The following is a 16,651-nucleotide window of genomic DNA, read 5'->3' on the forward strand; positions in this document are numbered from 1 at the left end:
TCCAAAGAAACAAATGTACAATACCTCGGTAAAATAATCCAGAATTAAATCATTGACATGCTGGCATAAGAGATCCAGCAGACAGTGTGCAGTGAGCTAAAAGCAGGCAAATATTTTTCTATGATTTTGGACTGCACACTAGACAAGAGCAAAACAGAGCAGATGACCATGGTGGTGCATTTTGTTTCATCCGAGGATTATGGGTTAGTGTGCACGAGAGAGCACTTCCTGGAGTTTAGTGAACTGCTTGACGCAATGGGGCAGGCATGACCGAGTTGCTCATCTCAAAACTACAGAAACATGGCGTTGCTCATCATGGACATGAGAGGATGAATATGCCAACAGGGCGAATATGGAGGGGGAGGCACAGCGAAGTTTACAAGAGCGTGCAGGATATCAATCCGAGGGCCATTTTTGTGCCATGTAGCGCGCACTCGCTTAACTTGGTTCTCTCTAATGCAGCATCGTGTTGCTTGGTGGCGGCCGTTGTAAAACCTGATGTGGGAGAGAGAGTGAGAGAGGGGGGAGCCGATTTACACCCCAAAAGGGCCACGTCGTGACATGCTGTAACACAACAACATGTGGAAGGCATTTCCATCAGCTAGGCTAGCTATCTGTAGAGAAAACTGTCGTATGTATCCTACTTGGCCTGGCCACAGAATTACTACTGACTGAAGCAGAAGGGTATATTACGATGCAAGCTAGATGTATCTACTCAGGCTCATCTAAAGCTAGACAGCTTCAGTTAGCTTCACATTCCAGCTCAGTTTTCATCCGTATTACGATGGTGGATATTGCTTGGCTGCCTGCAGGCATATAATTGTGCATGCATATCCACATGGCTAGTCGACCGCCGAACTCATCAGTGCCACATTTTCCTTTGTGCTGAAATCAAAATGAAAGAAACGTTTTCTTGTAAATTCAGCAGGCTTTTAGAAATAGTATTTTAAATGTGCTGTCTTTATTTTGGTAACTGCGTTAATGCAGGCTTTGGTGTGCTCCAGGCGTCTGGCACAAATACCTTTTTTTCCGCACTCCTATCGATAAAATAATTATAAAATATATCTTCCTGAAATGACGGGGGTGTAGGCACAATCTTTGTGAGAGGGAGGGAATTTGATTTCATTGGTCCTCAACTCACGGTTCAGACGCTTCTTTCAGGATCAATGGGAGTTAGCTCTGAGTTAGCCTGCCCTGGAGCAGGTTATTTCTAAAATAATTGTTTCCATAGAAATGTACCTGGCTGAAAGGTGAGCCACTTTCGTGGTACCAGTTATCCAGAGTTACCTCATTAACTGATCTTCTGAACTTCCCAATACCTTTCTGATGCAATTCAGTCAGTTCAAACCACACTGTCTTCAGATTGAAATACTGTCTAAAATACTGTAAGACTGATTTGTAATAGACTGTCATACTGTAGCACAAAAAAAAGTCAAATGTGCATAATTTCTCCCATTTTGTGAATTCTTGGTTGGTGAGTGGACCCCAGACCTCACAACCATGAAGGGCAATGGGTTCTATAACTGATTAAAGTATTTTTAGCCTGACCCTAATTGGTATGGCGAATTTTATGTTCCTTTTGACGGCATATAAGGTCCTTCTTGCCTTGTCTCTCAGGTCGTTCACAACTTTGTGAAAGTTACCTGTGGCGCTGATGTTTAGGCCAAGGTATGTATACTTTTTGTGTGCTCTAGAGCAACGGTGTCTAGATGGAATTTGTATTCGTGGTCCTGGAACACCATTATTTTTGTCTTACTGAGATTTACTGTCAGGGCCCAGGTCTGACAGAATCTGTGCAGAAGATCTGCTGTAGTGTTGCTGTAGAACCTCCTTGGTTAGGGACAGAAGCACCAGATCATCAGCAAACAGACATTTGACTTCAGATTTTAGTAGGGTGAGGCCGGGTGCTGCAGACTGTTCTAGTGCCCTCGCCAATTTGTTGATATATATGTTAAAGAGGTTGGGGCTTAAGCTGCATCCCTGTCTCACCACCCGGCCCTGTGGAAAAGTTTTAGTTTTTTGCCAATTTTAACCACTTTGTGTACATGGATTTTATGATGTTGTACGTTATTCCCCCAACACCACTTTCCATAAATTTGTATAGCAGGCCCTTGTGCCAAATTGATTCGAAAGATTTTTTTAAATCAACAAAGCATCGAGATGTTTTGGTTTGATTGTTTGTCAATGTGCAGGGTAAATAAGTGATCTGTCGTACGGTAATTTGGTAAAAAGACAATTTGCTCAGTACATTGTTTTCCCTGAAGAAATGTACAAGTCTGCTGTTAATGATAATGCAGAGGATTTTCCCAAGGATGCCGTTGATGCATATCCGACGGTAGCTATTGGGGTCAAATTTGTCTCCACTTTTGTGGATTGGGGTGATCAGTCCTTGGTTCCAAATATTGGGGAAGATGCCAGAGCTGAGGATGATGTTAAAGAGTTTAAATATAGCCAAATGGAATTTGTTGTCTGTATATTTTATAATTTCATTTAGGATACCATCAACAGCACAGGCCTTTTTGGGTTGGAGGGTTTGTATTTTGTCCTGTAGTTCATTCAATATAATTGGAGAATCCAGTGGGTTCTGATAGTCTTAAATAGTTGATTCTAAGATTTGCATTCGGTCATGTTCTGTTGAAGTCAGAAGTCTACATACACTTAGGTTGGAGTCATTAAAACTCCTTTTTCAACCACTCCACACATTTCTTGTTAACAAACTATAGTTTTGGCAAGTCGGTTAGGACATCTACTTTGTGCACTTTGTGTCAATTGGAGGTGTACCTGTGGATGTATTTCAAGGCCTACCGTCAAACTCAGTGCCTCGTTGCTTGACATCATGGAAAATCAAAAGAAATCAGCCAAGACCTCAGAAAAACAATTGTAGACCTCCACAAGTCTGGTTCATCCTTGGTAGCAATTTCCAAACGCCTGAAGGTACCACGTTCATCTGTACAAACAATAGTACGCAAGTATAAACACCATGGGACCGCGCAGCCGTCATGCCGCTCAGAAAGGAGACGCGTTCTATCTCCTAGATATGAACATACTTTGGTCCGAAAAGTGCAAATCAATCCCAGAACAACAACATAGGACTTGTGAAGATGCTGGAGGAAACCGGTACAAAAGTGTCTATATCCACAGTAAAACGAGTCCAATATCGACATAACCTGAAAGGCCGCTCAGCAAGGAAGAAGCCACTGCTACAAAACCACCATAAAAAAGACAGATTACGGTTTTCAACTGCACATGGGGACAAAGATCATACTTTTTGGAGAAATGTCCTCTGGTCTGATGAAACAAATATAGAACTGTTTGGCTATAATGACCATCATTATGTTCGGAGGAAAAAGGGGGAGGCTTGCAAGCTGAAGAACACAATCCCAACCGTGAAGCACAGGGGTGGCAGCATCATGTTGTGGAGGTGCTTTTCTACAAGAGGGACTGGTGCACTTCACAAAATAGATGGCATCACGAGTATGCAAAATGATGTGGAAATATTGAAGCAATATCTCAAGACATCAGTCAGGAAGTTAAAGCTTGGTCGCAAATGGGTCTTCCAAACGGACAATGAGTCCAAACATACTTCCAAAGTTGTGGCAAAACGGCTTAAGGACAACAAAGTCAAGGTATTGGAGTGGCCATCACAAAGCCCTGACCTCAATCCTACAGAACATTTGTGGGCAGAACTGAAAAAGCGTGTGCGAGCAAGGATGCCTACAAACCTGATTCAGTTACACCAGCTCTGTCAGGAGGAATGGGCCAAAATTCACCCAACTTATTCTGGGAAGCTTGTGGAAGGTTACCTGAAACATTTGACCGTAGTTAAACAATTTAAAGGCAATGCTACCAAATACTAATTGAGTGTATGTATACTTCTGACCCACTGGGGGGAATGTGATGAAAGAAATAAAAGCTGAAATAAATCATTCTTTCTACTATTATTTTGAGATTTCACATTCTTAAAATACAGTGGTGATCCTAACTGACCTAAGACAGGGAATTTTTACTAGGATTAAATGTCAGGAATTGTGAAAAAGTGAGTTTAAATGTATTTGGCTAAGGTGTATGTAAACTTCCGACTTCAACTGTACATGTAGATATGGTTAGTGACTATGCATATATGATAAACAGAGAGTAGCAGTAGTGTAAAAGAGAGGTTGGTGGGTGGCGGGACATAATGCAGATAGCCCCGTTAGCCAATGTGCGGGGGCACTGGTTGTTCGGGCTAATTGAGGTAGTATGTACATGAATGTATAGTTAAAGTGACTATGCATATATGATAAACAGAGAGTAGCAGCAGCGTAAAAGAGGGTTTGGGGGGGGGGGGCACACAATGCAAATAGACCGGGTAACCATTTGATTACCTGTTCAGGAGTCTTATGGCTTGGGGGTAAAAACTGTCCGGTACCGCTTGCCATGCGGTAATAGAGAGAACAGTCTATGACTGGGGTGGAAATTTGTCATTGTTGTTAATTTTCTTAGGTTGTCTGCTTGACATTTTTTGATTTGATAGGGAAGCTGAGAGGTCAAATATACTGTTTAGGTTTTCTACTGTTTAGGTTTTCTACTGAAGTTTACACCTTCACTATTAGTGAAACATTTTGTCCAGGAAGTTGTCTAGAAGGGATTGAATTTGTTGTTGCCTAATTGTTTTTTGGTAGAATTCCACACTACTCTCCTTCCATCTACAGCATTTCTTAATAGTATTCAGCTGCTTTGGCTTTGATGCCTCATGATTGAGCAAAGCTCTGTTCAAGTATAGTGTGATTTCCTTCAGGGTCCTGGCAAAAGTTGGGATTGCTGCCTTGTAGAGGTGGACCTGGTCGTAGGCTGCTCACGCGTAGGGTGGAGTGGTGGCCCATGTAGACATTAGGTTTCGAGTCTCTCTCTCTCTCTCTCTCTAATTTCAATTTAAGGGGTTTTATTGGCATGGGAAACATATGTTTACATTGTCAAAGCAAGTGAAATAGATCAACCAAAGTGAAATAAACAATAATTAATTAACAGTAAACATTACACTCACAAAATCATTAAAAAAAATGGTCATTTCAATTGTCAAATTATTTGCAAATAGTTCAAGTACAAAAGGGTAATAAATAAACACATATGGGTTGTATATACTAAGGTATTTGTTCTTCACTGGTTTTTGCCCTTTTCTTGTGGCAACAGGTCCTCTCAACCCTGCTCACCAACTCATTGAATGAGAGAGAACAGGGAAGACAGATAGGAGAGATAGACAGTAGTGCTGAGCGCTAAGTGCTTTTAGAGGTCGGTTCAATTTGTAAAAAATAATGACGTTTTCACGCTTGATCTGATTCATCACTACAGAAACTGAGAAGTGATCTCAGAAAAATCTACGAAATGGAATTCAATTAATTGAAATATCGGTCAATTAGTTGTTTAAAAACGTAAAAAAGAAATGACATTTTGGATAATCACTCAGCACTAATAGACAGCAAGAGACTGTCATAATTATTATGGTACAAAATAGAATGACAAAAAACCTGCTATTAAAAAAGACGAAGTCCGAGTCTGGATCACAATTTTTATTAACAAATGTTATTGAACAACATTTGCCTCAATCCCATATATTATATATTTTTTCTCTGGCAAAAATTATCTTAACATCTCAAATGTATAAGATTCACTCAATTAATGAGAAAGAACAACAACTCCCCATTAATTGCTCACTCTCTCTAACCAACCATGCCAGTTTTTTTATATATTTTGAATCCATTTAATCTAAATAATCTTCCCACCATCACAAACAAAAAAGGCACAGGTGAAAAGGAACCCCAAAGGAGAAGAAAACGCAGGCTTCCCACAGCCTAGCACGAAAACTCTTACGTTTCTGAAATATGAAGTAATCAGGATAATACTACTTTGAAATAAACATGTTAACTTTTTTTTGTCAATCTCACCCTCTCATGGATACGGTAACAAGAAATAATAAGATAGTAGTTCATTGAAGAATAAGGGCTTTTTGCAGAATCATAATACACATTAATACATCTAAAGTTGTCATCTAGCAAAGTGTTACGGCTTGTTGTCGTGATTGCAGTGTTCATGGGTTGTTGTCAAGAATTGTCTCTTCCTCAATCTGCTGTAGTACAGCGATGTCACATGGAGGTTGGCTGTCCAGCTAGAGGGGAAAGAAGATAGAGGTTATAACACAATACCAAATGATAGTATTCGATAACACAAACACAGCATATCACTAAATGACACGGCACAACTAAACATAATATAACTGACACAACAGAACACATAGTAACTGGAACCTTGTTAGTAGTGGCAATACTGGTCAAATATGACTATGGAGTTTTATAATCTACTTGCCGCACTTTTCAACTGGTACCCAGCTGAAGTCAAACTCACTTTTGAATCGCATGTAGCAGGAGTTACAGTAGAGCTGTCGGTTCCGTATTCTGACCTCAGCTCCGGCCTCCGATCCTCCCAGGTCGGACTTACAATCAATGCACTGGAAGGTAGGGAAAGAGGGGAACAGTCAATGAGGGCTAGGCCAGATCCCTCACTCTCAGATGGGGAGTTGAGAGGACAGTTGCCCTCTGGAGGAAAGACAAGTTGCACAGACACAGAAGGAGCAGCCAATGGGAGAGCAGTAAGACATATACCCGCGAAGCCACAACCAGATAGACAGAGCCAATGTGAAACACCTGACACTTGACTGACAGCCAGACAGAGAGACCATTGAGATTACTGAAACTGACAGTTCAAGCCCAAGCATACATGTAGGGACTTTTGGAAGCTTGTTGTGATGTCAGAAGCCCCAGGATGAATTAATACAAATAAAGTGTGTTGGTGTTAGGAAATAGTAAGGTGAAGGATTGACTAGTGTGGTTTAGAACAAATGCAGTCAGATTTCATGACACATTCAGAAAACCATGAAAACAATGTGCCATTACTGTTTGCCATTTCTGTAGCAAGTTATATAGCTTAGGGAATTTGGAAGATAGTGTATTTTTCAATTAACTGAAAAGTTAGTGGAAACATTACTCCAGTCAATATCATTGGAAGTTACTATCCGCTTTGGACTTCTGTTTACTTGGTTTTGTATGTGCCGTTATACAGGATCAGGCCAGATTGTAATCCCTTCATGCTTTTTAGGTTAGTATGACATTGATCAGGGTCATGGTATCCATATTAGGACAGCCTCATTCTGTTGATCAGGTTAGTACTGAGATGACAAGGCAGGTTTAGTCTCTGTAATGGATCAATCACGACCTCAGTCTCCAGTTCAGGGAGGTCTGGTCTTGAAATTTGAACTCTCACCTTGAAACAGGTCAAATGATAACAGAGTCCCAGGGACTCGATGATCATGGCGGCTCCCTTGCCCAGCGCCGTCTCACAGAACGTACAGATTTTCTTGCCACTCACTGACCTGAGATTACAGATCGCATAATCGAGATTACATTTACATTTCAGTCATTTAGCAGACGCTCTTATCCAGAGCGATTTACAGGTACCTTGCTCAAGGGCACAGACAGATTTTTCACCTAGTCAGCTCAGGGATTTGAACCAGTGACCTTTCGGTTACTGGCCTAACCTCAAGGATACCTGCCGCTCCAATACACATGCCCACCGACCCACCCACACACACGTTCAGGAAGAGGAATGGGGTCAAAGGTTATAATTATTAATATTTTTTTATTTCACCTTTATTTAACCAGGTAGGCTAGTTGAGAAAAAGTTCTCATTTACAACTGCGACCTGGCCAAGATAAAGCAAAGCAGTGCGACAAAAACAACAACACAGAGTTACACATAAACAAACGTACAGTCAATAACACAATAGAAACAATCTATTTACAGTGTGTGCAAATGTAGAAGATTAGGGAGGTAAGGAAATAAATAGGCCATAGAGGCAAAATAATTATAAACTCAGCAAAAAAGAAACGTCCCTTTTTCAGGACGCTGTCTTTCAAAGATAATTCGTAAAAATCCAAATAACTTCACAGATCTTAATTGTAAAGGCTTTAACAATGTTTCCCATGCTTGTTCAATGAACCATAAACAATTAATGAACATGCACCTGTGGAATGGTCGTTAAGACACTAACAGCTTACAGACGGTAGGCAATTAAGGTCACAGTTATGAAAACTTAGGACACTAAAGAGGCCTTTCTACTGACTCTGAAAAACACCAAAAGAAAGATGCGCAGGGTCCCTGCTTATCTGCGTGAACGTGCCTTAGGCATGCTGCAAGAAAGCATGAGGACTGCAGATGTGGCCAAGGCATTAAATTGCAATGTCCGTACTGTGAGACGCCTAAGACGGCGCTACAGGGAGACAGGACAGACAGCTGATCATCCTCGCAGTGGCAGACCACGTGTAACAAAACCTGCACAGGATTGGTACATCCGAACATCATACTTGCGGGACAGGTACAGGATGGCAAAAACAACTGCCAGAGTTACACCAGGAATGCACAATCCCTCCATCAGTGCTCAGACTGTCCGCAATAGACTGAGAGAGGCTGGACTGAGGGCTAGGCCTGTTGTAAGGCAGGTCCTCACCAGACATCACCGGCAACAACGTTGCCTATGGGCACAATCCCAGTGTCGCTGGACCAGACAGGACTAGCAAAAAGCGCTCTTCACTGACGAGTCATGGTTTTGTCTCACCAGGGGTGATGGTTGGATTCACGTTTATCGTCGAAGGAATGAGCGTTACACCGAGGCCTGTACTCTGGAGCGGGATCAATTTGGAGGTGGAGGGTCCGTCATGGTCTGGGGTGGTGTGTCACAGCATCATCGGACTGAGCTTGTTGTCATTGCAGGCAATCTCAACGCTGTGCGTTACAGGGAAGACATCCTCCTCCCTCATGTGGTACCCTTCCTGCAGGCTCATCCTCACATGACCCTCCAGCATGACAATGCAACCAGCCATACTGCTCGTTCTGTGCATGACTTCCTGCAAGACAGGAATGTCAGTGTTCTGCCATGGCCAGCGAAGAGCCCAGATCTCAATCCCATTGAGCACGTCTGGAACCTGTTAGATAAGAGGGTGAGGGCTAGGGCCATTCCCCCCCAGAAATGTTCATTCCCCCCCAGGTGCCTTGGTGAAAGAGTGGGGTAACATCTCACAGCAAGAACTGGCAAATCTGGTGCAGGCCATGAGGAGTAGATGCACTGCAGTACTTAATGCAGCTGGTGTCCACACCAGATACTGACTGTTACTTTTGATTTTGACCCCCAATTTGTTCAGGGACACATCATTCCATTTCTAATTGACATAATTTGAGTTAATTGGAGGTGTACCTGCGGATGTATTTCAAGGCCTACCTTCAAACTCAGTGCCTCGTTGCTTGACATCATGGGAAAATCAAAAGAAATCAGCAAAGACCTCAGAAAAATATTTTTGCCCTCCACAAGTCTGGTTCATCCTTGGGAGCAATTTCGAAGCGCCTGAAGGTACCACGTTCATCTGTACAAACAATAGTACGCAAGTATAAACACCATGGGACCACGCAGCCGTCATACCGCTCAGGAAGGAGACGCGTTCTGTCTCCTAGAGATGAACGTACTTTGGTGCGAAAAGTGCAAATCAATCCCAGAACAACAGCAAAGGACCTTGTGAAGATGCTGGAGGAAACAGGTAAAAAAAATAAAAATAAAATAAATATCTATATCCACAGTAAAACGAGTTCTATATCGACATAACCTGAAAGGCCGCTCAGCAAGGAAGAAGTCACTGCTCCAAAACCGCCATAAAAAAGCCAGACTACGGTTTGCAACTGCACATGGGGACAAAGATCGTACTTTTTGGAGAAATGTCCTCTGGTCTGATGAAACAAAAATAGAACTGTTTGACCATAATTACCATTGTTATGTTCGGAGGAAAAAGGGGGAGGCTTGCAAGCCGAAGAACAGCATCCCAACCGTGAAGCATGGGGGTGGCAGTATCATGTTGTGGGGGTGCTTTGCTGCAAGAGGGACTGGTGCACTTCACAAAATAGATGGCATCACGAGGCAGGAAAATTATGTGGATATATTGAAGCAACATCTCAAGACATCAGTCAGGAAGTTAAAGCTTGGTCGCAAATGGGTCTTCCAAATGGACAATGAGTCCAAACATACTTCCAAAGTTGTGGCAAATAAGTCAAGGTATTGGAGTGGCCATCACAAAGCCCTGACCTCAATCCTATAGAACATTTCTGGGCAGAACTGAAAAAGTGTGTGCGGGCAAGGAGGCCTACAAACCTGACTCAGTTACACCAGCTCTGTCAGGAGGAATGGGCCAAAATTCACCCAACTTATTGTGGGAAGCTTGTGGAAGGCTACCCAAAACGTTTGACCCAAGTTAAACAATTTAAAGGCAATGCTACCAAATACTAATTGAGTGTATGTAAACTTCTGACCCACTGGGAATGTGATGAAAGAAATAAAAGCTGAACTAAATCTGAAATAAATAAATTCTCTCTACTATTATTCTGACATTTCACATTCTTAAAATAAAGTGGTGATCCTACCTGACCTAAGACATGGAATTTCTACTAGAACTAAATGTCAGGAATTGTCAAAAACTGAGTTTAAATGTATTTGGCTAAGGTGTATGTGAACTTCCGACTTCAACTGTATGTAAATGCGATATTTCATTTTTAATTTTTGGCAAAACTGTCTAAAAAACAGTTTTTGCTTTGTCATTATGGGTTATTGTGCATAGATTTAATTTAATAAATGTTAGAAATTTTAATTTTAATTGAAAAACGAAGTCTTGAATCAGGCGTTGTTTTGTGTATTAGTTCATAAACCATGTGCCATGGAATCGGTACATCTCTTTAACTATTTTGAAAATCTCTTCAACTATTTTGTAACCTGTATGGCGCAGCTGTCATTTTTTTTGTCCTTAAAAGAAACTGGTATAACTTTTTATTTATTACAATTTTCTTTAACAAATTTTGGTCTTTAATGCAGGGCCGACAGACACGTTCCTTACCTTCTCCCCCTTTCGACTTGCCTCATCTAGTTTTGTGGTAATGCTGTAATCAGTTGGTTGTAATTTTGGATAGAGCAGACATTTGCATATATTTTTTCACGAATAGACAAGTATTGTCCTTTCTATGGTACCTTTTTATAAAAATGTATTGTAGTGAGATAATTTCTTGTGTCCAGTTCACAATCAGACCATTTTATTGGTAAACTACACGATAATGTAAAAGTTGTATTTTTCTGCGATCCAATACATAATAATTTGGTTGAAATCCAGAGGTTAAAAAAATTATCGAGATCCTCTATGAGGCTGTGCAGGGATCCAAATTGCAGATTTAAAAGAAAACAGGAATCGTCAAGGTACAATGACACCTTTGTTTTTAACCTGTTGGGGCTAGGGGGCAGTATTTTCACGGCCGGATGAAAAACGTACCCAATTTAAACAGGTTACTACTCCGGCCCAGAAAATAGAATATGCATATTATTAGTAGATTTGGATAGAAAACACTCTGAAGTTTCTAAAACTGTTTGAATGGTGTCTCTAAGTATAACAGAACTCATGTGGCAGGCAAACACCTGAGAAAAAATACAAGCAGGAAATGAAAATTTTGTGGCTGTACTATTTTCAAGTCATTGCCAATAAAACACACAGTGACAAAGAATTAATTTTGCACTTCCTATGGCTTCCACTAGATGTCAACGATCTTTATAAAGTTGTTTGAAGCGTCTATGATGAACAGAGACCAAATGAGAAGGAAGGGAAGTTGACATCCCTGGGATGTCGTCACTTCATTATTGCGCACACATGCGAGTTTATGTGAGGCGAGACCTTTTTCAAAACGTCTTTCAAGACACAGGAGAGGTCCGGGTTGAAATATTACTGATGTTTCACGTTAAAAATGGCCCAAAAGATTGATGCTAAACAACGTTTGACATGTTTGAACGAACGTAAATAGATTTTTTTTTGACTGTTCGTGACTTTTCCCTCCCGCGCCCTACATTTTGAGTAGTCTACCGAATGTGCTAACAACACGGAACAGCATGGAATTATTTGGACATAAATTATGAACTTCATCGAAAAAAACTACATTTGTTGTGGATCTGAGATTCCTGGAAGTGCCTTCTGATGAAGATTATAAAAGGTAAGGGAATATTGCTAATGTTATTTATGATTTTAGATGATTCCATCATGGCAGCTATCTGTACTGCGTAGTGTATTTTTCTGACCAGAGTACTCAGATTATTGCAAAGTATGCTTTCCCAGTAAAGTTATTTTGAAATCTGTCAATGCGGTTGCATTCAGGAGAATGCAACCGTTATTCTTTGAATAACAGTTTAATACTTTAACCACGTTTTATAATGAGTATTTTTTGTAAATTCACTGGCAGTTTTGGGGGAGACACATTTTCTCAACGACACACGCCCATGTAAAATGCTGTTTTTGGATATAAATATGAACTTGATATAACAAAAATGCATGTATTGTCTAACATAATGTCCTAGGAGTGTCATCTGATGAAGATTGTCAAAGGTTAGTGCATCATTTTAGCTGGTTTTCTGCTTTTGGTGACGCCTGTCCTTGAATTGAAAATGGATGTGTGTACTTTTTTGGCTATGTACTCTCCTAACATAATCTAACTTTATGCTTTTGCCGTAAAGCCTCTTTGAAATCGGACAATGTGGTTTGATTAAGGAGATGTTTATCTTTTAAATGGTGTGAAATAGTGGATTGTTTGAGAAATTGAAATTATTCGATTTTTAATGTTTTGAATTTCCCGCCATGCTAGCAATCCCGTCAGTGGAATTAGGTTACCCTCTATCCCTGGATTTCTAAACCCTTGATATTATTGTTGGATCTGATTTTAACAGCTAACATTTCGATGGCCATAATAAATAGATATCCCGATAGTGGACAACCTTATTTTACTCCTCTTGACAGTTTAATACTTTCTGAGAATTAGTCACTATTTACTATTTTACGCCTGGGGTTACTTTCATAACTTTAAGCCATTGTATAAGAGATTTTCGAAAATTGGTGTTACACGTTAACCCCAGATCTAGAATCAGACTTTTACTTCCAATATCTGACACTGTATCAGTGATTGAGAGCAAATCTACCTACTCAGTTATTTTGGTAAGCAGTATTCTGCCATATGATTGGACATTGGATGTTTTACCTGCTGCGTTGCTGCGAGGATGGGCGTGACTCGGGTTCGAGGCCAGGAGAAGTAGTGGGGGAGGGAGATGGCGATGGCGAGCATTGGGACCAGGGAGACGGGTTGCTCCCCCCAGCCCCTCTGAGGGAGCTCATGGAGAGGGAGAAGGGCAGGGTGGCTGAGCCTGGACGACCACCGACCCCGCTGCCGCTGTAGCCACCACCGCCGTAGCCACCATCACCGTGGGAGGATGTGGTGTTGAGGCTGGAAAGCGCTGAGTGAGGCGAGCTGTAGTTGGGGATGGATGAGGTTGACCACGATGAGCGCCAAGAAGAGCGGGGTGCAGTGTCCAGGTTGTCCAGAGACTCACCTCTGAAAAGTTGAACACAATAGTGGATGTTAGTGGGTTAGCGTAAGCACCCAAATATCCTGAATATCACAGGCCAATATGTTTCTTAATTAGCCAACTATTTTGATATTGACTCCTCTGAAAACTGAAACAGACTGGCATCCAAGGCTCGAGCCCAAAACTTTAAAGTAACTAAAAAAACGTTTACTCAATTTTTTATTGTAGGTTATATGGACACATTTGGTACAAGTCACAAATTCATGGAAGATGTTTCAGAGTCATGTGGCGCTATCCTAATACGGAAAGCGTACCATAGGCCAGCGGAGCCCCAGGAGAGCCCCATGATGGGGCCAGTGAGGCTGGCTTAACCCTATCTATCATTCAACACACACAGTGTACTGTACTGATCCACCACCCCTACACCCCCAGGCCAGTGGAGCCACTGTCGAGCACCTGCTGATGAGGCTGGCAGCGGGGTCCTTGCTGGTGGTAGTGCGCTGGCGGATCCAGCTGTTGTCTGTGGCCAGTTGGGTCTTCTTCTTCATCTCCTGCAGGATCTGCTGCCTCTCTAGCTCTGCCTGGGACAGGCTCTGCTGGCCATTCCTCCACGATGCCTCACCCAGCCCACCACTGCTAGTCACTGTGGACCAATGAGAGAGGAGAGGGAGTCAGTAAATAAAGACTAGAGCCAATGGGAGAGGAAGGAGTCAGGAGATGAGAGCTTATGATTTATCCATCGAACAGGAATCAAACAATCATGAAACAACAATACGACCAGTGATTCATGATCAAGACAGTTTGTAAAATCTGGAAGTGTCTGACTCTGCATGCCAAACGCGATTGATCGGCTGAGCTGGGTTGTTTAATTGATTGGGTCCTGCATTGATTAGACAGCAGTGGTCAGGAGCGGTCGAGGAACGGCAGAGTCCATGAACCACACCTCTTTCTGGCTCTCTGTATCGCATGGCATTCAGGATGTTTCTCCTCTCCAACTCCAGCTCTGACGCAGCCCGGAGACTCTGGTCATTTTTGTCTGCTTTACGTCTCAACTCCTCCTCCAGTAACTTCTGGGCCATGCCCCCCGAGCGGCCGTACCAGCCTGGGCACAGTGTGTTCACACTCACTGACACAGTGGCACAGACACAAAGCACTAGCTTGGCTAAAAGTGTCTGGGTACAGCCTCTATAGATACAGATGACACTCACTGACTTCTATTCATAGAGTCGCATCGTTGCCTTTATGATAAACATTCTACAAACACTGCAGCCATATGTAGGTTTGGTGAAAACGCACTTTCATTAGAAAATACATTTTACCATGACAAATATGATTCTTCATGTTCAGTGGGGTCTTTCTAACATATCATTAACATTACATCCAAAAAGTCGGATTTTGTAACCTAATACAATAATAAGCACAGAGCTCTGTTGAAAGTGCTGTGCCGCTTTCTCGCAGCGATTTGAAATGTTGTGGTGCTCGTCTGCAATGTTGTTTCCACTGGTTGCAAAAAGCCAAATTAACACCAACTGAATACATTTAAAAGGCTTTGAAAATAAAAAGCTTGCATTACGCTCAGTGGCGCAATCTTCGGAAAACAACAGGAATTTCGCATTAAGCATACACAGAACTATCTATATTACCTCTATGGTTTTAAGTCCTTCCGGATTCAATAAGAAAGATGACTAGTTAAAAGGTGAGCCTGTTAGTTAGCCTTAATTCTTGCACAGCATCCAGCCTAGCTGACACAATGCTATTTTCCACATTTTTAACAATTCTTTCCCCTCTGGCCTCCATCGATTTAAATCACCCTAATTTTGGCCATCCTACAAGGGTAAAAATTCCAATAACTTTTGAATGGATTATGATAGAGACATGACGTTTGGACCATTGGTTTTCTTAGAGGAGTATCTGCACAATTATATTATTTACCCATTGTTCAAAATATCTGTTTTTGATTGCACATCGTACATATTGATGACCGACTGATGATTGATGCCCAGTCATTCTGAATGGAGGCTAATGACTGTTTCATCTAAATTATACTATAGTGGCATAGAAATATGATGAGTTTGCTAAAGTAGGCAAATAATTAGTAGGACAAAACTTTATTTTCTAATTTACTTTAGAGAGATGGCAATGTTGCCATTTGCTAGCACAGTTTGTAAAAGATTGCTAGCAATGCTAATGCTAGCTAGCAAAAATGCAATGCTGTCCCATCAATCTTAGCTAGATAAAGTTATACTGCACCTAAAGTCAATCTGGTGATATAAAAAGAATGACAAAAGACGTTCCTACTAATTATTTTCCTCCTTTTGATATGTCATTGTGTTTCCAGGCTTCTATAATGCACTTTAGATTAAATCTTCATCAGCACCCATTGAGAATGTTCAAGAGAACGAACGTTCAACACAATGAAAAAGTGCAACCCATGAATTGCCAAACGCACGCTAGTGCCACGGCATGCGCACACACACACACACACACACACACACACACACACACACACACACACACACACACACGACACCAGCTTCCTTGCTAATGTGAGCAGCTAAATAATGTGTGGTTCAACTTCCACCGATGGTGATCCATGCCTCCTGTCAATAAGGATGAATGAATATTGATGAAGACATTGATGAGGACAAATAATAATACATTATTATAATTAATCCCCACTGACTTTTATTCTCTGGTTTCTCCACGTCGTCTAGCTCTGGAGTAGATTTGGACTTTGCCCTGCAAGACACGAATAATCAGTAATATTACTTATCTCTCAAATCAATGTACACTGGAAAACAGATTAATTTGTACAGATTAAATGGTACCCTATTCCCTAAATACTGTAGTGCACTACATTTGACAGGGTCCATATGGCTCTGGTCAAAAGTAGTGCACTATGTAGGGGATAGGGTGCCATTTGGGATGCATCCTTGGAATGAAATACTGTTACACGCTCAGGTGTGCTTGAATACAGGAAGGTAATAACATGTATTTTCAAATACGTACAGTCCAATATATTGTATCCGGCTGGAGCAGCCTACTATGTACTTTTAATTATCAAATCAGAAAATTAGATATACTGTGAGCTATGGCTATGTGGCACATTATGAAACATGGAATAAACTGGGAGATGTGTTCTTCTGTTCAGGTAAAGGTTAGCGCAGGTGTGCATCCTAAATGGCACCCTATTCCATTT

The 16,651-nt window shown here is 41.4% G+C and overlaps 1 protein-coding gene across 20 annotated transcripts in view; it reads right to left on the reverse strand.

Moving 5' to 3' along the window:
- Nucleotides 1-5,531: 5,531 nt before the first annotated feature.
- LOC106581618 (LIM domain only protein 7) overlaps nt 5,532-16,651 on the reverse strand; it is a 115,782-nt gene continuing 104,662 nt past the window's right edge. For 15 of the 20 annotated variants that reach the window (XM_082966920.1, XM_045704980.2, XM_082966918.1 and 12 more), the window contains 7 exons: nt 16,136-16,191; nt 14,396-14,578; nt 13,909-14,095; nt 13,128-13,478; nt 7,294-7,402; nt 6,379-6,481; nt 5,532-6,142 (listed from right to left, as the gene is read on the reverse strand). In XM_082966920.1, coding sequence (XP_082823046.1) covers nt 6,120-6,142; nt 6,379-6,481; nt 7,294-7,402; nt 13,128-13,478; nt 13,909-14,095; nt 14,396-14,578; nt 16,136-16,191 — 1,012 coding nt within the window. In that variant the 3' untranslated portion in view covers nt 5,532-6,119. The remainder of the gene's footprint in view (nt 6,143-6,378; nt 6,482-7,293; nt 7,403-13,127; nt 13,479-13,908; nt 14,096-14,395; nt 14,579-16,135; nt 16,192-16,651) is intronic. The other 5 variants (XM_045704981.2, XM_045704977.2, XM_045704989.2 and 2 more) reach the window with 3 other exon arrangements.

The sequence above is a fragment of the Salmo salar genome, chromosome 21 (assembly GCF_965601325.2).
Source record: "Salmo salar chromosome 21, fSalSal1, whole genome shotgun sequence".
NCBI classification, from domain to species: Eukaryota; Metazoa; Chordata; class Actinopteri; order Salmoniformes; family Salmonidae; genus Salmo; species Salmo salar.